The 25,606-nt window shown below is 37.8% G+C and overlaps 1 protein-coding gene across 5 annotated transcripts in view; it reads right to left on the reverse strand.

Moving 5' to 3' along the window:
• Window positions 1-25,606, reverse strand: part of LOC128015437 (arf-GAP with GTPase, ANK repeat and PH domain-containing protein 1) — a 158,132-nt gene that overhangs the window by 11,064 nt on the left and 121,462 nt on the right. For all 5 annotated transcript variants that reach the window (XM_052599263.1, XM_052599264.1, XM_052599262.1 and 2 more), the window contains 5 exons: window positions 24,022-24,183; window positions 19,238-19,399; window positions 5,602-5,756; window positions 4,895-4,985; window positions 4,444-4,666 (listed from right to left, as the gene is read on the reverse strand). In XM_052599263.1, the coding sequence (XP_052455223.1) occupies window positions 4,444-4,666; window positions 4,895-4,985; window positions 5,602-5,756; window positions 19,238-19,399; window positions 24,022-24,183 (793 nt within the window). The remainder of the gene's footprint in view (window positions 1-4,443; window positions 4,667-4,894; window positions 4,986-5,601; window positions 5,757-19,237; window positions 19,400-24,021; window positions 24,184-25,606) is intronic.

Below are 25,606 nucleotides of genomic sequence, written 5' to 3' on the forward strand. Positions count from 1 at the left end.
TTGAAATCTGTTAGCTCTGCCCTTTCAAAGACCGATATCTGGCTATAAAGAGGCTCTTTTTTAGCCACTTACTGCTGAATTATTATAGGCCAGGCATTGCTCATGATGACGCATGTGGCTACGGGAGTCAGGCGGTGTGTGGAGCTCAATATCTCTGGTGTTTGATGGAGGCAAGACCCCTCTAGAACAGACTACACTTAAAAATAAAATAAAAAAAGACAAGCTGCAAATCAACAGTAAGTGCAAAAGAAGGCAATAGCACTAACCTTTTCACTCATCTTCGCCTTCATCATCCCGAAGATTTCACCATGGTAGAGCGCATTTATTAAGTTAGCTTGCTAGCTCTGAAAAGTTCTTATTTGTATTGTTAAAGCTTAGTTATCATGGCATTGGACTAAGTTATCATTGTGCTTTTTTTTCCTTTTCAGAATTTCTATAGATATCACAATAATATAGAGTGCTGCAGAGATAAAATTTTTGTAAGCCAACCTGGAAGTTACCATTACCCTGGTATCTTCGACCAAAGGAAAAAGATTTTTCCAAATTCTTTTTTTTTTTTTTTTGGATTATTGCAGAAAGTAATCTGTGTGACCAACACAAATTTATAAATCTTACCCTTTTGGGTCATTATGAGGATCTTAATGGGTCAAGTTTCATGAATTTTGAAGCTTAAATACAGGACACTTGCCAAAATGTAAAATTTAACCACAGGCTATACACAAACTACACCATTGTCACATGACTTCAATGCCACAACCATTAAGCTGCATTCCCACTAGTAGCGTGCATCTTTGTCGCTGCACGTCGCCATGTCTTTTTTCCATCGTGCATGTTTATCTGCAGCAAAAATGCACACAGCGTCATTGCCAGAGCTGAGAAGAGAATGATCACATGAGCTCTAGAGTTTTCTTTTCTGTTGGCTGTCCCTCCCGAATGTCACACTTCATTTGCATAAAGTTTAAGGATTCTAAAATCTGTTGCGCCGCTGGACATGCCCCATCCAATCTATCACCAGCTCTCCATTGAAATGAATGGGATCGTGTCGCTTGTAATGGGGCATTAAGCTTTCGACAACCCCTATCTTTATCGTCAAAAAACAAACTACTGACTTCAGGAATATGAAACCAGAAGTGCAAAAATTCTAACTTGCTTGCAGGTTTTGGCCTACAAAAATACATCATCCCTGAAGCACAGGAATAATATCTGTAGTGAAATATAATGATATCGCAAAAGCTCTAATGTGTAAAAAAAGTTTTGCTCCATTACACTCACATAACATGAGAAAACAAGTATATCACTAATGTTCACTTGGAACAAAGGGGCGTGTGAATCACACACACAATGCATGTATTTCACAATTTAAAATATTCACGCTTGGTGACAGGCTGCGAAACATCAGAGTGTTGCTCAGGGTTGGCAGTGTGAGATGCCAGCGAGCGCCACCCTCCCAATAAGTCACCACGAGGCGCAATTAGCAGAGCTGTCACTCCTACCCTGCCTGGGCCACTAATACAGACCGGCATCGAGTGTGTGTGGCAGGGATGTGGGGGCTCTGGTGTCCATGGCACCACTGCACTAATTAAAAAAATGAGACCGCAACATGGCCTAGCTGCCACCGAAGAGCACTCATGCCAAAACCTATCGCCTACAACAGAGTGTGGGTCAATGTGTGTGTGGCCAAACAGTCCCAAAAATAAGCCCATAGCGGTGTCTTTGAGCGACCTCATAGACTTTCAAAGGCAGTGGTGGTGTGAATTTATCACAGGCACTAAAAGGATAATGGGTAAGTTTAGAGATTCTCTCAGGCTTCATCATACATAACGGCCAAGACGCCCATGAGGCAACAAGAAGAAACTTTATTTTTTTGCTTCGAAAGCGGTTAAATACAGAAATGGTTTTATGGCTAAATATGTTTTTTTTTGTTTTTTAATAATACATCTAGTTCTTAAAAGGTACAGATTTTTTTTATAGAATGGCAGAAAATAGCCTTATTAAGCAATATTTTGTAGCCATTTGTTTTCTACCATTATTTTTGACAACACTGAGATAACATGCTACTGTTCTGATTACAACCATACAACTGTATCCTTGTCGGATGTGGTTTTGAAAAGAGGGGGTGTATCCAAATCAGTAAACGATTAAGAACGTCTAACATAAAGCACCTTTATTTTAACTCTTGACATTCTTTCAAAAGACAATTAACAGAGGGCTGGAAAAAGAAACAGAGGTTAAGGCTAAACAAAACTATATAGACACAGCTGGGTCAAGAAGAAACAGGGGAAAAGAGAGAGACTGACAATAGTCTCTAATTCCCTTGTTGGATTCAGGTGGGTTGTCTAGTCAGTCCCAAACATAATTCCAGCCTGTAGAACAAGGGATGATACATGCAGAGACGGAGGTGTGTAAGACAGCGTCTCTCTTCCTCCTTACCTCCAGCTCACACCCCCCAAACAGACCCCTAATTGAAAGACGAGAGTAGCCCAGACCTTGACAGGCGGGAGGTCAGTCTAATTGCTGCTGGCCATATTTAACATTAAGATAATCAGCCCATTAATTACCCTTTGGATCATTAAATCAGTCGCTTGCAAAATGAAATTTCGAGCTCTATTACTCACTTGAGAGACCACGAGGGAGGGTTTTAATTTATCAGCCACCAATCGTGGATGCAGAGCGCACACACCAATGCCCGAGCTGTTCACCAGGACACAAGCTTGCTGAGTAGCAGCAAGACAACATTTCAGAGTCTCAATGCTGAGACATGCTGATCAAGAAGACTTCAAGTTTCAGATTTCAAGTTTATTTAAAAAATGTATTTTATTGGAATGAAAGACAATTTCCCAACAAGGCCTCTTGAACCCCTAGAATTTCATGAAAGTGCTGAAGGTGGCTGGTAAGAATCTGAAAAAATGGAATCTTAAAAAATAAAGTATTAAAAAAAACATTTAATAATAAAAATAATAATAATAATGATAATTCAGCATTTATTTTATTAAAAATGAAAAAAAAAAAAACTTTGTAAAAGAATTTTCAGCAGCCATTAGTATAGGTCACATGATCGCATGGAAATCATTCTAATATGTTGATTTGGTGCTCAGGTAACATATCTTAACAATAGCATAACAAAAGTTTCCACCTAGTTTTTCCGCTGTTTTTTTATTGACAAAAAAAGTTGAGAAATTTGCTATCTCCAGCCTTTTTCCATCCAATTGGCTTATTACCAATAAAATGACGGCAAAAAAAAAGAAAACGCTAAAAAATGTAAATTGTCCTTGAGCCGTTTTCATAAATAATTTCACTTACTACGCAAATGGCCTATCTATTCCACTTCCCTCTGAAACAATATTTGTGTCATTTATTTTTATTTTTTGTACTTTGTTATTCTGTAGTGACACCACAAAGTGATTCCAAACTAATTTTTGCGACATTTGAAGTGTCGATATAAAATTTATGTGCTTAAGTTAAATGGAAAAGGTGTTTGTTTTTCAGATGTATCTTCTCTGCTTAGCCCATAAATGTAATACACATCAACTATTAATGTCAAAAGCTAGTTCCAGTCAAAAACATGAAAGAATCAAACTGAATTACACTTTGTTTATTTCAGCAGGAGTATTGGGGGCGAGTAGAGAGATGACTGCAGGACTGTGGTTAATTGAGATAATATTGACCCTCTCTGTAATCTCCTCTTCCCACTCAGGGGGCCACATGCCTTCACATACATACATAAACGGCTACATGAGGAACTATAATCACATTAGCACATTGACAACGGGCGGCAGAAAATGGCGGATCCATATCGAAAGATTTTCAGAAAGGAGGGGAGTAATTAAAAGGTGCTTCAGGTGACTAATGAGCCCAGCGTGGAATGGGAAGTCGATATTTTGGCGGCTAGCAGTCAGCACTAATTTGTTATGATGGCTGGTGGGACTAAAGCCTCTCTGCCGATAATTACACTGCTAAAGATGGAGGAGCAAAGAAAAGGAAAAATCTGATTTTACGTTTTTCCACAGAAATCCACATATGCTATAAGGCAGATGGAGATGGAATAAGAAAATTAAGTTTCTGTCATGAACAAGATACAGTGTTTTTTTTGGGTTCCTACACATTTTCCATTTTAAAACTTGTTTTTACACTTCCACTGACTGCATAGATTTATATTCATATATAGTTTTAAAATAATATTGTAACTGATTAAATTAATTTAGAAATAAAATTGACATTTTCAGCATTATATACAATATATAGTACAGTATTTTGTAAATAAAATTTTTCAAACTCTAATTGTGGTTTGATGATGCATATTCAACAAAGAAAAATCAAGCAAATTTTTTAAAGTAAAAATAAGCACCTTGATCATATGAAGTGGAAATAATGACAGAATGCATTGATTTTGAGAAAAGCTCAAACAGATACTTGTTTGAAAGAGGACATGCTGTAACCGTGTACCTGCTGGCATCAGGGGCAGGCTTTAGGCGTCCTTGAGCATTGGCTTCCCACACACTATTAGCCAACTCATTGCCGATGGCCGACATGACCTTGATTAACTCTAGAGGCCACTCGTCCAGGTCCAAAGAGCGGACACGGGACAGGTGAGTACCCAGGTTGCGATGAATGCCTGAACATTCTATACAGATCAAAGCCCCCAGGTTCAGACTGGCCCAATCAGGGTCTGAGAACACCAGATAAACAGAGACAGAAACAAAGAAAAAGTCCTTAAGTTTATATACAGCATAACCACATACATATAGCATATATATATTCTATATGGAAGGATAGAGAAGGTCATTCTGGGTGTTGCACCATTTAAATCAATCAATATACATAGATCAGTACATCAATGAATCATAAATCACATTACAAAAGGTACATGCAGATCTCAGTTTATAACAATACTCACTCTGGGCTTCACAATCCACACAGCGTGTGTTTCCTCTCATGTTCCTGACCGACTGCAGAGCCATGGCTTCTGATTGGCTGCTCAGACGAGACTGTGGGCACATTCAGGAAAGTTCAAGTTTATCTGAATGGTAATGACTTATAAGGCATGTTATGAAGCATGATTAGACAATTCTGACTACACAGCAACATTTCACTTTGCATTTCATGCTGAAATGAGATTCAAAAGCAGGGAAAGAAGGGGAACCAAATAAAAAGGATAGAAGTACTCGGTAGAAGGTCCAGGGAAATGCAATTTGCCCTGGCCTGGGGCATAAACACACAGTGTGTTTGAGAGTTAAGACTGTAGCTGTGAAGCAGGAATGTAATACTGCAAAAGGGTAATATTACAACAAAAGTAATTACAGTTTCTAAATGTGTACATGAATGTATGATATACTGTTTAGTCATATGTACATATATTTAGCCCTATAACAAGGAGGTGCGGGGTTTTAATTATTTTTGCGCTTGATAAAACATCAGCACTTCAGCATTTTATTCTTATAAATAAGGCTTTTTGCACTGACGTTTTTTACTTTATACTCCCCTATCCCTGCATAGAAGAGGTATATTCAGGTTACTGTATGTACAAATTGCATTTTTAGGGTATCTTTGAATAAATGAATGGCCAAGCATCAAGTAACAGATCCACTATACAGATTTTTCTACCTTCTGTTTGCTGCTCTCACAGGACTGTAGACTTGCCAGAATCTGGCTCTCGATGGCCTGAACCCATGCGTCCCGCTCCTCATAAGATGTTGCCTCAAAATTCCAGGTCTGTCCCGTCAGAGAAACAATGATGAACTCAAAGTTGTCCTCTTGTTCTAGATCGGAGGAGAGAAAGTATTCAAGACGATTACTAATCAACAGCTACAACAACACAAATACCGTATTTCCCCATTAAGTAGTGTACGTGATCTTTGAATATGTTTTTGTTTGTTTGTTTGTTTGTTCTGATGCAACTTTTGAGCGTTTTATGAATGTGGTTTTAATAAAATTATATGAATGATTAACTCAAACACTTTGGATGTACTGTTCTGGGATAAAAGTCCCCAGGAAGGATTCTCGCCCCTGTAGAGCACCTGTTAGCTGTGGGATACACGCCGCATATTCCCTGACCTGGGGGGGCTTACCCCACGACCATGGTCAGGATATACCACTAATTACAAACCAGACTCTCAAAATTTCCAACCGTGCTGCTGGTCCTGTCCACAACACTCCCTAGGCAAACTGACATATGGATCTGCTATCCAGGGCCCTGGTTAGGTTAATGGGCCAATCATGAGACAATTAGGAAAATGTGTGTGTGACTAAATGAGAGAGCGAGAGTGAGAGCCCCCTTTTCAAGAGTTTATCTCGAGAGCTTGAGAACAGGGAAATGAAAGGAGGTTATTTAACGGGACTGAGGGTCAACATTTGGAAAGTGTTAGGAACAAAAGGCCATTGACGGGATGATCAGAGGGGACAGCAATGGAAGGGACACGCAGATGTCTCAAACAGAGAACCTACATTGATGAGATGTGATGGTGTGTCACAATCAAAGGCATCCCATCCGAAACACGATCTGAGGCAGTAAGAGATCACACACTCTACACATTCTGTTTATAATTTACTCTGGAGGGGCAATTACATAATGAAGTAATCAGGGAAGTAATACCCCTCCACACACACAAAAGAGTCATCCCTAAGGCCAAAATGCCACGAAGTGGAAAACCCCACACTCCCCATAGCATATACAAGGCCAATGAGAAACAGGAACAGGAAACAACCTAGAAACTAGTATAAACTAGTCAACACAATCTCTCACAGTCAGCTGGTATCCCTTAAAGATAAACTTACAAATCCGGTCAAAAGTATGGAATGGTTAATATATCCAATATACCAAGGGTGTATTTAATTTTCGACAGCCCATATTCCAGTTTTCAGTGAATCAAGATCCTCCTGAAATCACTTTGATATGCTGACTTGATGCTCGAGTAACATTTCTTATTATTATTATTATCAATGACATGATGATTACAGAAGTGATGGAAGCCAGCAAATATGGGAGCCAAGAGGGTCCACACAGAAGACTCACAATTTGTATATCCACAGTTAGATGTCGACCGATGTATCGGTTTTGCCGATTTATCGGCACCGATAGTTGATTGCTGGAACAATTGATAATCGGAAAAAATCAATGGCGATAGTTTTCCAGGTTGTGTCCATTGCAGGAGCGGCTGAGAAGGGTCTGTTTTGATTGCAAGAGCAGCCTCTAGTGGTTGTAATCACTGACAGCAAGTGCTATTTGTTTAGACACGTGATCCTGCACGCTGAACAGAGCGAGAAACTTCAGACCCAGATTTAAATGCAGACAGAAAATCCTGCCGCGCCACAGAGCGCCATTCACATAGTTTTCCATTAAATTACATTATATTTGCCCCGAATCGTTGTTAGTGTACATAATGAAGTGAATATTGAACATTTTCATTGAAACGTTTGTCTTTCTGTGGCTCTTATAAAGTCTGTATGCTTCATTCATAGAACTATAATATAGATAATTTTTTTAATCCATGAACTTCAAACTTATCTATGCCTCATTGTTCATTCTTGAAGTAAACCTGTGTCCGTTTGGTGGATAAATAAACTGTTTTAGACCACTGCTCGAGTTGAAAGCGATGCGTCTGGAGTGTGATACCGGTGAGTTCTCCTAAAGAGTTCTACTCTTTTATTTCGATTAGATAATCATTAAGTGTTCAAGGATTGAAGCAGTTAAAGTGTGAGACTATACATTGTGCTGGTATAATTGTAGTGCCCTGTGATTTCCGTGATGCAGAAAACGCGGACGGAATTGCGGAATCCAGTCATAAAAACAGAATTCACAGTTTAAAGCGGAATGTCACAGAATTGGTCAAATTTTGAATGAATTAATCAAAAATAAGTAATTACACTTAAATCAAGTCGCGATATGGACTAATATCTGTTACTATTGAGCCTCAAAAGCTGATTTAAATATGAATCCTACATATTCTGCTTGACTAATGAATGGCGCAGACATGTGCCTGATGCTCGTGGTGATTTCAGCTTCAGTCGTCTCTCTTAATGAGGACGTAAACACATGAACAACATCTACGGAACTGCTCTGAGAGATCTTTCATGAGCTTCTGACCATTTGATTTGAGTAAAACTGGCCTCATATCACATACACAGAACTGTAAAGGCATTCACGGCAACTTGCCAAAATAAATGTCCAATCTATTTTTCAGTAGAATGTACATAGCCTACGACTACAAAAAAATGAAACAAACATTATTTTTTAAGAAATAATCACACAACATTTCTTCCATGTTTCAACTGTAATAGTAAATCCTCTTTGTTTGCAAAAAAAAAAAAAAAAAAAAAAGTTGGCTTAATTTTCAGTAATTAAAAGATAAATGAAATTAATGTCTTAATTTGATATCCAGAATATTTTTAATACACAAAACATCATTTTTGAGTAAGGCTTCTTTAAGAAAAAAAAATAAATTAATCAATTTGTTTTATGGACTCAAATAATTAGACATACTAAAACACAGAATTTGGTAACAATAAAAAATATGGAAAAAATAAAACATTTCATAGGGCCCTAAATATGTATTTTTTGTTAAACTTTGATTAAATTGATGTGAAAAAGTATAAGTTTCATAGTTTTAATTAATTAGACTTGCTTTTTGATTAATAAGCCTTAATAGTTAAAATAGAGTAGATAAAAATTACAATGGAAAAATACAAAATCCAGAAAAATTCTAATGGAAATAACAGAATTTTGAAAAGAATAAAACAGAATTTAGGACAAAATAAAACTGATTTTGTCTTAATTTGTCTTAATTTCATTTACTATTATTATTACTTTATTATTATTACTACTAGTATGATTCAGTACAGCTTTTTTTTTTTTTTTTATAAATAAAGCACTATTTTAGTGTTTGTTCAGTATCCATTTAAAAAAATATCAGTTATTTAATTGCTATCGGCCAGTGTGGTCCAACCTAGCTATTGGTATCAGCAAAATCCACTATCGGTTGACCAGTCCGAGGTTTCTCTCATGCAGGCATAAAACATAAGTTGTACTATATGGGTGTTGGCTGTAGTCTCTGCCGTGTGTTCAAGAGTAACTTTTTCGGCTAAGATACAATGTGATGCAACACCACAGTCAGATTTTGTCGCCTCTAGTTCTCTGATGATGGTTTGGTGTGTCTGGGCCTTAAGTGAGCAGATCTTGCTAGAATAAGCGGTAATGTGGACCAGACATTATTCTGCTAGTCTGCCTCTTTGAATCATTAATTTAGCCAAAAGTAAGTTAAAAACAAATGTATCAATTGCATTCACAGCTGATTAGTTTTGTTTTTTTTCATAAACAAGTCTTTAACCACCATCTGTCTGTGAGACTTCTCTTCCAGCTATACTATGTTCTGAGACAGCTCTTTGAATCATCTCCCCGTGAGGCCATTTCACAAGTTTAATCAGCGGGAAATCTGTGCAGCAACACCATTTCCTCTCCTTTAGTCAATCACAGGCCTAATTGGACTCCTATCATACAAGTCATATTAAAGGTCCCGCAGGACCACAGGCCGCCCTCACCGCTGTAAAAGAGCCTTGTGTTCAAATCCCAAAATTCCTCCTTTACGGAAAGACATGCTTGGCAGCCAGAGTGCTTAAAAAAAGAGGTCTTTCCTGCTCTGTACCAAAGTAACAAGCAGACAATAGAAAATGTGCTCATTTACAGAAAAAGTCAAACTCTGGTGGAGTGGCGGAGGAGTAATTTTTGATGTTTTTTTTTAAATTATTATTATCAACATTTGCAAGGTTTGGGGGCTGGTGGGATCACTGGAGCATCCCAGCTAGATTGGACCCACCCTTCAAAGGTACCGGCCCCTCTGGGGTCAGCAGTAATGTTCTCACCCTAATTAAATCGCAGTGCTGTTGGGGAGAGGGGGATATTTGACAATTATGAAGAGCAACAATGCAGAAAGACGATATTTGGAGGCAAATATGAAGATTAGCTCCGCCCCCCTCCCCTTAGCACAAAATTAATAAGAAAACAACTGTGAAATACAAAAACTGTGATGACAGGGCATCAGGCTGCAACCCCTCCCCTCTATTTCGCCCTTAAACTTTACAATGGGGCAGCTATCATTTATTGGGAGCCTGGTACTGCTTTCAATATTCCACAAGCCACTAATAGGGCAATCATTAGGTTTCACACAATTTAGACCGAAAGCGTCCGATCACTTTCATGCTTTTCAATTCTTGGGCTGCGCTGTTCAGGCATATTGCAGCGACAAGGAAATTTGTGAACTCTGACACAGGCAACCTTTACCAACAAACGGCACGCAATCAACTTGGAGAGCAAGAATGCAGCATGAACAGAAATGAGGCAGGGGGTGTTACCTCCACACGGCCCAGACGGCAGTGCTCGGGGGTACAGTAGAAGAGTTGAATGGTTGGAAACACAAATTAACAGAGCGAAATGTCAAAGCACACAGTATTGCTTTGTGACACAGGTCATTAATTCCAATATTATCCCCTTCCTATTCAAGCATCTAGCATTAATAACCTGGCAAATATTACAGGAGTTATTCACATCCTGGGAAAATGTGAACAAATAAATAAAGCAAGGGAAGGGGTGGAGTCATGGGAAAGGGGGTGTAGGAAGGGGAGGGGGCAAAGCGCATGTCACCTCCCACAATGAGTCCAATATCACCAAATGACATTATCCAATTTACCATCACTACATTAAATGCTCAAATATCAAACACGACACTGTAACACAAACAAACACAATTATGGAAACAAAAGCTTCATTTTACAATCGTTACATGCCCTAAAACTGTAAGTGCTGTGCAGCGAGTTTCGCGAGGGAGAGCGATGAGGGAGGACAGAAGGATAAAGCATAATCACAGGGTCTCACCGCATTTGTGAGGGGCTTTTCAAAAAAAAAAAAAACCCTCGGTCTGTTTTCTGGAGCTAGTTACCTTCAGTGTTGGAAGCAATGCTGTAAATGTTGCGCAGACTACCGACGCGATTTAGTTTCCATGCAATACGTTTGGCTGCATCTGATGACAAGCAGAGGAACAGATGGAGAGAAAGAAAAGAAGACAAAAAAAAAAACTGAGAAAGGAGAAGAGCCAAAAACACAAATATTTGGGAAATGTGCAAGAAGTATCACAGAACGAAATATATATGACAGAGAAAGGCAGGGTGAAAAACAAGGATGAACTGCAGTCAGCAGACAAAAGTGCAAATGTTCAAACAAATGAGAATTATGCATTAATTATTAATTGGCTAATGAAGTCAGTGGGTTTGAAGCGTGGGTTGAAAACACATTGCATTAGTTTAAAAAGGCATAATAATGCCCCGTCTGAGTGGAAAACTGCAAGACAAAACAGGTTATGTCCATGTTATCAAGCAGAGCGTGTGAATGAAAAATAAAGATGAACGAATGAATCTGTACATTTCATAAAAGAAAAAAAAACATTGCTCCACTAACATGTCCAATAGCAATTCATCACAAGATTCTCTTAATTTTGTCAAGTGACACTTTGTACATTTGCATAACTTTACAGGCTGATTGGAAATGTTCACAAAAATATTGCATTCATGTTATATTTCATTGTAAAAATACTTAAATACTTGAGATGACATATGAACTAAGTTGTCTATATATTATATATATATATATATAAATATATATTTGCTAATCTTTTAAGAGATTTGTTTATTTCACCATGTGCATGTTTATTTCACAGTGTTGTAATACATAAAATCTGTTCACTAAAACAAATTCTTCTAAAATTACCATGATATGCAAAATCCAGTTTCACTAATTTATTTATCACTTTGGTCACTGTGTTCACAGGTCTAGCCCCAGCTGTGCTGACAACTGACCTGAAGTCTCTTCGGCTCTATGCAGTCTCACTCTTTTCCCCTCAGGCCTAATTTGTTACACAACAGTAATCCCATCCAGTCCTTTCCATGTGCACAGCATCAGAGAGGAAAAAACTACAATAACGTAGCCCGGAATCAAGCTATTTTCCACACAATAGACTCAGTAAAAACTGTATGGGATAGATTTACCCAAGCATTATTATCTATGTGCTATGCTTGATCCCCCTTACAAACCATTCTTCGCCTTCTAGTAACATATATTCCATGATTGTCTGCTCTTCACATCTTTCTCTCGCTCTCATTTGTTGTGCTTAAAAGCCATTTCCAAATAGCCTTTGTTGATCACAGAGAGCAACTTTGAGTTTAAGATATAAATAGTCCTTTTCCCATACCATTAGGAAGCCATAAGCCCATCTTCACTTTGTTCCTGCCAGTAACAGTGCAGAGCTGTTCACCTGCAGAATGCTTTAATTAAAAGTTGCGGCCACGTGCCAGATCAATTCCAGCCGAGGACACCTGTGAGCCCCAGCCATCTTATGGAATGTCTTTCTTTCTTTCTGGCTGCTGCTTAAAATGTATCGCTCTTCCTGTATCCATGTCTTTGTGCGATCATCAAGGCATTCATAAGGCTCTTGCTGTCCCTCTGCAGTGCAGAGCCCACCGCGTCCACCCGATCCGGTTTCAAAGGCTCTCACATTCTCTTGCTCTTATCAAACATAGTAATTACTTAACAAGGGCCACTTAGGGCCGTACAGCTAAGCGGTAATTGATAAACTGTGATCATCCGTGCAGTAAGTTTGCCATTTGAGTGCTGGGCTTTCAGCGGCCCACTGTGGGGGGGATGTGAGGAGTGTATAAATGCTCAGCATGCTGGGATCAATTGATCTTCAGGGGGATGAAAGAAGAACGTGTGTGAGAAGACTTTGTCTCAGAGAAGGGAGAAGAGCAGGTGAGCTGAAATTAGAGAAAGACCCCTGAACTGCTGTAATGTTAGCTGAGAATCATCGGCATGTTGAGATTGTGTGCGTTTAGGGAAACGTTTCTAAAACGGTGCACCTAAAACAGTTACAACCAGCATTTAGGATACAGTGAAAGATCTTGAAGACAACTGTAGGATGTCGTTATGACTCCCAATTAATTCCAATGTTAAAGTGATTAAGAGTTTCATTTATACTGAAGAACAATATTTTATTTACACATTAAATTACATCAAATGGAAAAAAGCGCCAGGTGTATGATGAAAGTAAAACTCCAAAACCTGCTAACTGTGTACAGATAAAGCCTACAAAAACATATCACATTTCACCCAAATATAAAAAGAATGATCTATGATCCATGATTTAATGACTGAATCACTCTGTCAGTGTGTTGAACTTGAGAACAGGATCAATCCAATTTAGTGAAAGAATCATTCGGGCTGGTTTTGAAACCTGGTTCAGTTAATTCATTGAAAAGACCAATTCAAAAGAACTATTTGTTCGCAAATCAATTTATGAAATAGATCTCAAGTCATATGGATAAATTGTATATATTATGTGGTGATGCTACTGTACAATGTAATTGTACTCAACTGTATTTAAATATGCATGAAGTAGTTTTTGTACAAGAGCAATGATTTTCTTTTATTACAGTAATGCTAATGTGATTTTTTATTTTATTTTTATTTGACAGTCATTCGAATTCAGAGGGAAATTGTGCTTAACTAATGTCACAATGCATTCTTAATGGTCCTAAAATAAATGTCATTTTCTTTCAGCAAAATAATATTTCTTTCGATTTTGGAATGAAATATGACCCAAAGTTTTCACATAAGATATTAGCAACACATGCAGTGTTCAAGCACCTCCATGAGAGTACATGTAAATGTGTGCATGCTCTATAAAACACTATGAGGGCAGTACCTGAGCCTGACAGTATGTGTGTGTTATATAAAGCACTAGGAGCATGGTACCTGGCCGGTGGAGCTCATGAATAACAAAGAGGCTGACAGCCTTATCCCTCAGCAGGCCCACGGCATGACAGCACTCCCCGGCCCCACGCACAAGTGCTTAATGGCTAAATTGGGAGACTGTTACTAATCGCTTATTGAATAATGAAAGTGACACAGCTGATAAAAGATTTCAATACTGTAGATTATTTATAATATTTCACTTAAGTGCCTGCCTGACGAATGGGGGCTGGGGAAGAGGCCCGGGAGTGTCTGACAACGTTCAACCTTTTCAAAAAGCGTGAATCAGGCCAAGACAAAGCGGCTCTCCAGGGTTAGGAAAAAGAAAAGGGAGGAGTGAAAGAAAGATAGTGATGGTGAGAAATTAAGAGGGGATGAGTGAGGTACATTCATGCAACCCCATTTCTCATAGAAGACCCCTACAGGTATAAAAACGACAAGAAAAATCTCTTTCTTTCAGAACAAAAAATTATAATCCTTCTTCTGAATGTTACATTTGGAAATAGAAAATGTGTTAAACAGGTATACCACAGTAAAGGAAGAAACAGAATTCATTTTCATAAGACCCCCCCCCCTTCTACAATCTGAGGACTTTCAGGGTTCTCATTTCCCATGATTCCACTCTTCCATGACCACATGGTGTCACCATAGAGAGTATTAAGTGGAAAAGATGGTCTCTCAAAAATCTCAAATGCTAAGGTCATGGTAAAGATGGTACAGTGGTTCTCAACTCCCAAATTTAACATTGATGGTAATCCAATCCAACACTATAGAATCAGACATTGCATTACTATGAAAATTGACTGTCAAAATGATTGTGCATATTAACATACATACACTAACATTCGAAAGTTTGGGGTTGGGAAGTTTTTATTTTTATTTTTATAGAAGTTGCTTATGCTCACCAATAAATCGTCAGTTACATTATAAATGTCTTTACTGTCACTTTTGATGAATTTCATGGATTCTTGCTGAATTAAAGTATTTATTTCTTTAAAAAAAAAAAAAAAAATTCTGACCCCAACCTTTTCAATGGTCCCGTTTGCTCCATAATTTATATAATACTAAAGTAGAATTTATGTTATAATAATTAAGTGCACAAAACATTGCAATGTGGTTATATTGCAAGTTATCCGCGCGTTTAATTTAGTTTCTTTTCTTTATTTTAGTTTGATTAGTTTTAAACTGTCATGAAACCTGTCTATGTTTGTATGTCTAATTTGACTTGTTTCTACCAAGTGACCAGAATTAAAAAAATAAACGAGTACTGCATGACGGCTATATATTTTATCATTTTATCTATGGACTGTAAGAGAAATTATTATTTTCCTATGTGTATTCAATCAATGCCACTGCTTATACATGATTAATCTTGTCAATCTTACACAGGTTTCTTTAGCATTGTTTTCCATTCTGTCTGGTAACAGATCTGTAATCCATTTTTTTGGGGTCACAACCCCCTAGATGAGAACCAATGAATGCATACATGTATGGTATTTAATACTGAAAGAAATATGCTGAATAAATTTCATTCTGATACACACTGCATGTGACACACTGATGTGTAGACATACATGCACACACTCTTCCCTCACTGACAATATATTGGCCTCCTTAGGGAGAGGATCAATAAGGGTGATTGGGAACATTTTAAACAAGCACTGGTCCTCGGCTCTCAAGAGGCCGTGGCCACCCACACAAGCCCAGTCTAATTAATCACACACTCTCTGAGCTGACACACACTCATCCATCATTCCTCTCTCACACACACAAACACAGACAACTTTACAACACTTCAGGACTGTACTCTCACCCTGTCCAGAGGTTATGAACTACTTACTGTAAACTGAAGACCCATTTACACCAAGTGTTCCCAAACATTACAATGTAATCTAGTAGGGCTGCACGATGTGTCATGTAAGCACCGATATCGCGATGTACGAATCCACGATAGTCAGATCGCAGGATGTGCGATGCGATTGTCGTAGCTGATCCGTTATTCATTAACTGTATGGGCCAGCTGCTCCCCAGCCCTTGACAAATGTGATTCGCAGAGAGCGCGAGAGAGAGCATGCGCACGCGAGAGAAAGAGAGAGAGCACGAGAGAGACAGAGGGAGAGAGAGAGAGAGAGAGCGCAAGCGAGCGAGCCCCGGCGGCACGCTCACCATCTTCAAACTACAAGAGCGCTGTCTTGCTCTCTATCCCTTGCGCATATTAATCAATTGTCACGATGGTGTCGATGTTTAAATCATTTAAAATCAGAATGTAAGTGTGCTCACCCCATTTTTGTTTGTCAGAAAAAATTTGATTCGATTTCATATCGCAATATATATTGCAGAAAAATAAAATATTATATATATATTAGGATTATTTAATAGATAGAATTGTTCAGCCCTTACATGGAATAATTTTACAACAATATAAGTCTAACGTTTTACTTGATGAATAAATGTTTTTGTACAACTTACAGTCCACATACTTTTGAACAGCAGAGTATGTTATCTGCATTTACATAACATTTAAATGTAGGCCTATTGCAAAGTTGTACAAACAATACTGTGTTTGTAGTTATATTCGATGTTAATTAAACCAGTTTAAGCTTCAATTCTCTATGCGAATGAGTACAAAAATAAATACAAATATCTATCCGTTTTGTCGAATTGGTGGCTGCAGTGATGAGTGGAGTTTGTGTGTGTGTGAGTGACAGACGGCGTTTAACCGGATTGTCTGTGTGTGTGTGTGTGTGTGTGTGTGATAATCACTCAGCATATTTCTCTTGCTCCACGCAGGCTTGTCATTTGCCTGGTCCAAACTGACAGCAAGAAACATATTACACATCTGCTGCTCAGAAACATCTGTTCCACTGCACCTCACAGCAGACACAACTTCCCTGCGTGATGGTGTGTGCGTGCTTGTGGTTATGTGTGTGTGTGTGACAGCAGCAGTGTATGCAGCTTATGGTGTTAATGGTGGTATGCTGGTATATGGGAAGGGTTCTTTGACTATAATGAAATGCACAGATAACTGTATATAAATTGTAGCACCATTCAACAATGCCTGCTATTCTCCACTTTTCTAATCTAATAATTTGTTCATAAATTATATTTTCAAAATCAGAATTTGAGTCAAAATCACATTGTTGACATTAATTTTCATGACAACGGTGGTGTAAATTTGATGATTGTGTTTACCAGCATAACTTGAAAATGTTTCTAAGAGCAAGGTGGAAGTTAGATTGTTTCTACAAAGGAATTCACATGGTCAATTTCACAAATTGAAATAGATTATATTTAAAAAGACAAAAGCAATGAACGATTTTAGCATTTGGACCAATCAGACACACAACTGTTCATTAGATTTAACAAATCAACTATTCATGAGATTAACAAACAATCACAGAGCCCTCACCCAACACCAGACTCCGTGCCTGTATGTCTGTGAACGGTATCCAGGCCGGGACACCTCAGCCAGATTAGATCAACTTTACAACCAAACTTCCTCCCTACTTAATGATCTCTAAAACACACACAAACTGCTATATGAAATGACTTCTTTCAGTTAATTCATAGACAGTTTTTTTCTATGCCTTCCCTATCATGCATATCTCCAGGTCATTGTGTATGATTATCAGAGATGTATAAAGTACTAGAGAACCATACTTGAGTATATGTACAAGTGCTCTATCAAAAAAGTGACTTGAGTAGAAGTAGAAGTGCTCTTTAAGCACCACACTTAAGTAGAAGTACTGAAGTATTCAACATTTTTTGTACTTAAGTATTGCAAGTAGTCTATTTTAAAATTTACTACTCAAGTACTGAAAGTAAAAGTAGAAGTATTGTGTTATGTAGCTATTAAAGAAAATAGTCAAAAGTTTGAACATATTGTTTTTACTATTTCAAATGATTAACCTAAAGGACAATCACAATTCCTTTGACTGTAACTTCTTGTAAACAAAAAACGGTTACTAGGGTTAGTTCGCCCAATTTGCAAAATGATGTCATTAATAACTTACCCTCATGTTGTTTCAAACCTGTAAGACATCAGAGGGTCATTTAGAATTTTTTGAAGCATCGAAAATACATTTTGGTCCAAAAATAGCAAAAACTACGACTTTATTCAGCATTGTCTTCTCTTCCGTGTCTGTTGTAAGACAGTTAAAAACAAAGCAGTTTGTGATATCTGGTTCGCGAACGAATCATTAGATGTAACCGGATCTTTTTGAAACAGTTCACCAAATCGAACTGAATCGTTTTAAACCGTTCGCGTCTCCAATACGCATTAATCCACAGATGAATTAAGCTTAACTTGTTTAATGTGTCTGACACTCCCTCTGAGTTAAAACAAACCAATATCCAGGAGTAATTCATTGACTCAAACAGTACACTGACTGAACTGAGGTGAAGAGAGAAATGAAGATGAACACCGAGCCGAGCCAGATAATGACTCGTTCACGAGTCAAGAACCGTTTCTGTCAGACGCGTCCGATTCGTGAACTGATGAGCTGATGATACTGCGCATGTGTGATTTAGCGTGAAGCAAACCGACACACAGAGCGTCTGGAACCGAACTGATTCTTTTGGTGATTGATTCTGAACTGATTCTTAATGTTATGAGCCAATGTGCAGTCAACGCCAATGACGCCATTGCATCGAGCGCAAAAGAATCGGTGAACTGTTTTCTTCAACTGGTTTACTGAATCGAACTGTCAGAAAGAACTAACGTTACTGGTCATCCGAAAACCGATGCAACCGGTTCTTGACTCGTGAACGAGTCATTATCTGGCTCGGTTCGGTGTTCATTTCTCTCTTCACAGCAGTTCAGTCAGCACGCGCAGTCTTCTTAATCACTTGATTCGCTCAATGATATGCCAGCTTCATCAAACCTGCCATCTACAGTTCTGGCAGTGGTTTGTAATGGAATGATTCGTAACATCATAATTGTAACGAGTAACGATGCAGCACATAAAAAAAATATCGGAGTAAAAGTATTAAACTCAGCAAAAATATGTACCGAAGTAAAAGTGGAAGTAGGAGAAAAAAATAATACTCTAGTAAAGTACAGATACCGCCTTTTAGTACTTAAGTACAGTAGTGAAGTAGTTCTACTTCGTTACTATACATCTCTGATGATTATTACGTTCTTGTATATGGTCTTGTGTAGTGTGTACTGTTTTATGCATGTATTATGATTGATCACTAGTTAATATAACCCCACATATGCCATGTTTGGTATCTACGAGTTCATATTTTCATGAACTAAATGAGAATGTATGTTACATGTTGATACCTATGCTACCTATGCAACACATTAGTATTATACTAATGAAGATTCTTCTCTTGAACACCCAATCGTCACCCAAATTTACAGACCAAGAGAAGGTCAGTCGAGATCTGACCAGATCTGAGAGGAAGAGAAGAGAACAGATGAAGTGGTACAGAGAAAGGATGTACCTTCTGCAGTTCCAGAGAAGCCGTCCACCTTGAAGTTGCTGGTACTCTTCTTCCTCCTGTGTTTTTTGCGGTTGGCGTGGGGCGATGGGGGTGGGTCTATCTTTGGACTGGCAGTACTGGATATGCTTGGACTGGAACACACAGAATCTCCCAGACCCGTCTCTGGAAACAAAGAGAGAGAAACTGATATAAATGTTCAGCCTTTTTTTTTATTTTTATCCACGCATATAGAATATTCTGTGCTGTCTGCTCTGCTTTAAATGATGTGTAAAGCCAGTTGTGACTGGCGTTTGGCTGGATTTTCCCGCTCAGGCTATCAGAAGGCTGCTTCACTTTTCATAAGCGGCACTGACAGCTGTGACTAGCGGCAGAATAAAATAACGTTCAGTTCACATCAATATCAGGCGCTGATGTGGGGAGGGGCTGGGGGATATTCAGGCTGGCACTGAGCATGCTCCCAGCGCCGTGCATCAGCAGACAGCCCCAAGGACGGCTGGAACTTATTTTACAATCGTTTAGTCTCAGCTCAAGTGGAAAACGTGACAACTTATCTCTGCTGACAAGATGCCATGCCAAAGTGAACAATTAACCACCTCGTTCTAACAGCCCCTTTGTTTGAGCTCTCCCTCTCACACACCTCAACGTCAAATATACCTTTTCCTCTCCCTCATATTCTCCATCCTTGTCTTCTCAAGCTCAATGCTTTATAAGAAAGTAATTTATTAGTCTGGTATAACTCTAGCTGATGTTCGTCCGTTTGCTTTTAGTTTTTGTTGTAAGGCATATCCAGTTACTTCAGAGGAGAGAAAGGGCAACACACCATGGCACTACATAGATTATTATTGAATAATTTGCTTTAAGGCAAAGGCTAAATGTCTGTAATCGTTTACCATGAACAATACAAACTAAAATAAACTAGAGAGTGATTGTTAGGGGTAGTTGCCAGGTCATTGTGAAAAACAGTGCTTTAAGGATCAATTTGTTTATTTAAAGATACTTTAAAAATGCAATTCATACACACAATGTCTTGAATACACCTGATCTCTGATGAGCATGCTTTAAATTTCTGAATTAAAATTCATGTTAATATTTTTTCAAGGGGGGAAAAAATGCCAGGGTGATACATCCTCCCTCACTATTTCTTTATTTTTTATTTATTTTTATTTTTTAAATGTTTACTTTGCATACACTCACATGTATTCATGATGTGTTTAGCATAGGTATATTAAATACATCAATAGTGACAGTAATGATGTTTATAATGTTATAATGTAACAAAAGGTTTCTATTTCAAATAAAGGAAGTTCTTTTGAAAGTTTTACTCTTTAAAAGTCACTGAGCAGCAAATGTTTTCTAAAGGATCATGTGACACCCAATACTGGAATAATGGCTGCTGAAAATAATTACTTTTCAAAATAAATTAAAATGGAAAACAATCATTTGTCTTAGTGAGTATAAGAGGCTTATTTCAAAACCATTGTATCTTTTTTTCAAAAAAATATCTAGCTATGAACTTGCTATGTGCATTTTCTCCATTGTTGCTAAGCTATTGCAAGCTCGAAAGAGACAGAGGGAAGAATGAACATCCCTATGTTAAAAAACAGAAAGAGTGCATTAATCAACAAGTGGGGTGACGTGACATGACATCAGGGTGGTCAGAAACTTATCTTAAGGCGGGTCGAACCAAAAGCATGTACCCCAGAGCAGCGGTAATCAAAGAGACACTCATTACTTCTGCTGCTGTTTGTCTCTCAGTATTAAGTGAAAGAGCGAGAGGATCAAGAATAGCCACAGAGGGAGGGACAGAGGGGATATTTTTATGTGCAACTGTCTGCTCGCAGCAAAGGATGCTCCAGGTAAAGAGACAGGGATGTCACAGCCTTTCCAATGCCCTCAAGACAACATGGAGTGGGACAAAAAGACAGAGTGCCCGATCACTAGAGGGGATCTTATCTCCTTTAAACGGACTTGGCTTTGTTTCCTCTGGAATAAAAAAGCTCATTACTGAGGCTGTGTTTTTCAAATAGCAGCCACATTCAGTCAGGACGAGTCTGCTCTGAAGTGATCCAACTCCTTCAGACGGCACACAGCCAAGTGTCAACCACCGCAGCTCTTTTCAACTTTGACCCTCTTACAATTACACTTTAAAGGCTTTAGTTCTAAATTATCTCAGTTGATCCAGCTGTGTTTATTTTGGATAAAAAGCACAATGTTGTCAGTATCTGTTTTATCACAAGAATTGTGTTGTGGGAAATTAATTAACAATCTTACTTATAGACCACTATTTTTCTTTCTTTCTTTTTTTCGGCTGATTTGCATGATTCAGAGTTTCCATCATGTACAGTTTTTTTTTCTTCTTCACAAAACAGAAGTTTTATAGGTTATAAATATATAATTTAGAGGTATATAAGAAGTAATTCCTTAACACTTCATTTGAAAAATCTTGTCTTTAATGTACTTGCAAAAATAAAAGCAGTCAAAAGTTTAATTTTAATGATGATAAGATGCCTTCACAACGGATCATTTAACTTACAACTTTGCAAAGGATTGGGAAAATTTGTTCAAATACTCTATTTAATATTGCATAACTTTCCATAAACACATTTTGTCAAAAAATCTGTAATTTTCTGTCACGCTTTGGATGTATGGTAGTAAAACACCTACAGATGTAGCAGAAAACATCTGGGTCATGTTTGCATTTTCTTCTGTCACTGGTTATAATTCATTATTTTATGCATAATTAGGCATAAATTAATGTCATTAGAAATCATTCCCACATGCAAATCGGCTGAGAACTGAACAAATAATCATAAACTGGCTCAGAGGAAGACAGGAATCATGTCTTTGTGGCAGTTTTTCTGGTGGTCAAGGCACAATGCAAGACTTCCTCACCCTATAAAAATTTTTTGAAATCCATAATGCTACAAAATGCACAAATTTAATGAGAAACTGATGTGCTAGAGGAAAAAAAACTACAACTAATCCCAAAATTAGTGAGAAAATAAGTACTGGCTTTTATTCAGCAAACATGAAAAATAATTTAGCTTCCTGGCTAAAGACTAAATGAAAGGCTAGAGGTTAGTCAACAGTCTCTTCCTCACAGTGCATAGTGAGGAACATCAGTTAATTACTTTGCTACCACTTATCTCTCTCCACTTCTCTCAGATAAAAGACAGGATCTCATTCCCGTCAGCTCTTGGGGGCAAGAGGTAACAAGCAATCAGCGTCCGGCACTACCGTCATCCAGCCATCAGATCTGATCCAGTCAGACCGTGGACAGACACATCATTAGGCCGGCAGAAAGGTCATTTTTAAGAGATTCCTGGGGGGAAGCATACAAGCACTCACACAACCTCATAACACAGCCCTCCGGAGAGCTGTAGTGTCCGAACAACTATCCGGAATATCACTGGAGCAGGGGCCACTTATAGATCCTCCCACCAACTCCACTGCTGTTTTAATGCTGAAGTCACTGATACACACACAGATACACACAGAGAATTATTCATATGCTTACTGTTTAGAGAGGTTAACTTTCCACATGTTTTTACCTTGATTTAATTTTATTTTCAGTGTAGGTTTCAATTTGTTGGTTTTAATGATTTATTATATATATATATATATATATATATATATATATAATTTTTTTTTAATTATGACTACTTTTATTTCGAATTCTTTTTAGTTTTCGTTCATCTTGTAGTGCCCTCTCTTGGTGTGTAGCACCTACGGCTCTGCATATTCTTCCAAAACGGCTACATTTCAGCACAGATTAAGTACAGATTGTTTTGTACACAAATTGAATGTGGCCTCAGCAAAAAGGCTGTTTACGGACAGGGCAATGCAAATACTAACAAACCTTTCAGCAAAAAGTGAAAAGGGTATTTACATAGAAGTCTTAAAGGCACAGTAGCAATTCCAAGACACTTTACGGATAACGTACACAGTGCCGCATACCAGAAGATCTGTTTCACCGCTTAGCCTTTATTTTTTAGCTCAACTCAGAAAATTTTGACAATGCACTATAAAGCAGTTCATTAACATTTTTTATTCCACGCAAAGGAACAGGAAGACAAACAGCACATTCAAGTACTGAATCTACACTATTAAACAGATAATAGCTTTACTAGTGAATTAAGAATTAGGAGCAGAAAGCTAACATTTTAAAACATGTACTGTTGAAGTCATGTGTGGGGTTTGTGGCTCAGCTGTGTGCGAGTAGAGCCCTGCTGCGGAAACACCCAGGAGCCCGTTTAAGTGTTTCACAGCTGTATTTGTTTTCAGGGGTTAATACAGAGTCAACTACAGGCAGGGGTCAAACGACAGGCCTAAAACTAGTCACACCATGTCACTGCAGTTCATCAGCACACATAAAAACATTGTGTCTGACAGCTGTCCGTCCAATAGTGACGTCTGTGTATATGTCCATTTCCCCTCGTGGCTGTTTAGACATGAAAGATTTCATAAAAATAGTCCAGTATGAAATTCTCTGACAACAGAAAGGTGACAGACTGATAAAAATCATGCTCCAAACATTTCTCTTCTGCTAGCGACTCGTCATCGACAGATGAGCCTTTGGTAATGTGGTTCTCATGAGTGGCCATTATTTTGATAAACAGTTAAAGCAGTATTAGAGCTTGACACAAGGATCAATGGAAGGTGGAGTGGGTGTACAACTATAGGATAACCAATCACTGTTTAAGAAAAACCTTCAACATTATGACAAGCAAACCCGCCCGAAGCAGTTTGAGGGGGCTGCACATGATTTAGCGCTCTACACTCACCTGTGCTGATTCCTGAGTTGGCAATGACTGTGGCATCACTCCATTGGTCAGCGCTGGACACAGAGTATGAGCGCTGATGCATCCCATCCGGCCGACTGTTAAACGACACCAGACTGATGCCACTTGCCATCTGAGACGCAGAAGAACTACTGGTCACAGAGCCTGCGGGAGAGACGCATGATCATTTATACACCATTAATATGATATTCCCAATGCAACAAATTTCCTGATTTGTTCTTGTCATCTCTAATGCCATATAGCTTTTGTTTGCATTATAGTGCACATTTAGAGTTTTTTTTTTTTTTTTTTTGCAAACTCAAGTTTTTATAGTGGTTAATAAATTTTTTTTTACAACATGTACATTATATTGGCATTATAATTGTTATCAGCCAATATTAGAATTTGTATTTTTTTTTTTAAGATGCATTGGTCAGTTATTTAATACTGTATGGTCATTTAACCAATTTTTACAATTAGATTAACTTTGTAATCATAATCAAAGTTTATAATGAAAAATTATGAATAATTCATTAAGGGGCTAGTTCTGTCATGTAAATATGTATACTCTGTCAATAAAAAGCCTAGATTGAGTGTGATCATATAAAGTGATGGTGTCTCTTAAGAAGAATTAGTTTAAACAGCTTAGTGTAGATTGGATTACTTTTATAATGTCTTTATGAACTTTATGAATCTTACAATTGTGTTTACCTGGACTTTCAATGAATGCATGAGAGAATATATGTATACATAAGACAAAAATAATTGTATTCGAAAGATGAATGAAAATCTTATGATTCTAAAATGACAGGAATCTAACTAAATTATTAAATTTAATTCAATTATTATTTTTTTTTTTTTCATTTCGGGTAAACTAACCTGTTAAATGTAAGTACCATTTAAAATAATTTCATTTTTAGTGCTTTAATTTATTTTAAAAAGACAGTATGCAATTTTAATATCATCCCAATCAAGAGAATGATTATCAACTTACTGACATTGACCAAAATTTTTATATCAATGCATCCCTAATTTTTTTACCTAATACTTTTTGTTAATGATAATAATAATAAGCGTAACTAGCAATCATGCACAAAACCTCTTGATTTGTTGTCGTTGAGGAGCATAAACAGTGAATTCAGATTAATATAAGGTTAATTATCACGACCGTGAGGCATCATTAAACTGCAGAAGAGGTTCGTCTGACTAACGTGGAAATTAAAGTGGACGTCATAGGAAGTCGCATTTCATCGCACTAATAAGATTTCATCACAGCTGAGCAGAAAAGAACGCGGGAGGGATATGACATGACGCGCACACACAGACTCAAACACAATCAACCATAAGGCTTCTGGGCTTACGAACAAAACAAATCTAACTTCAACAACACTTTGTCCAATAGCGATGAACAAAATGTAAATAACACTGATTTGATGCCACCGCTTGCTCTAGCTACAGTCATATACACATTAAAAAAGAAAGAAAGAAAAAAGGAGTTCAGCAAACGCTTCAGTTTTTGTTTTTAATACGTTGTTGCTGCTGCAAAAAGGTGTACCCACGGGCTCGTTGCAAACTCAACTGAATGAAA

The sequence above is a fragment of the Carassius gibelio genome, chromosome A6, assembly GCF_023724105.1.
Source record: "Carassius gibelio isolate Cgi1373 ecotype wild population from Czech Republic chromosome A6, carGib1.2-hapl.c, whole genome shotgun sequence".
Lineage (NCBI taxonomy): Eukaryota > Metazoa > Chordata > Actinopteri > Cypriniformes > Cyprinidae > Carassius > Carassius gibelio.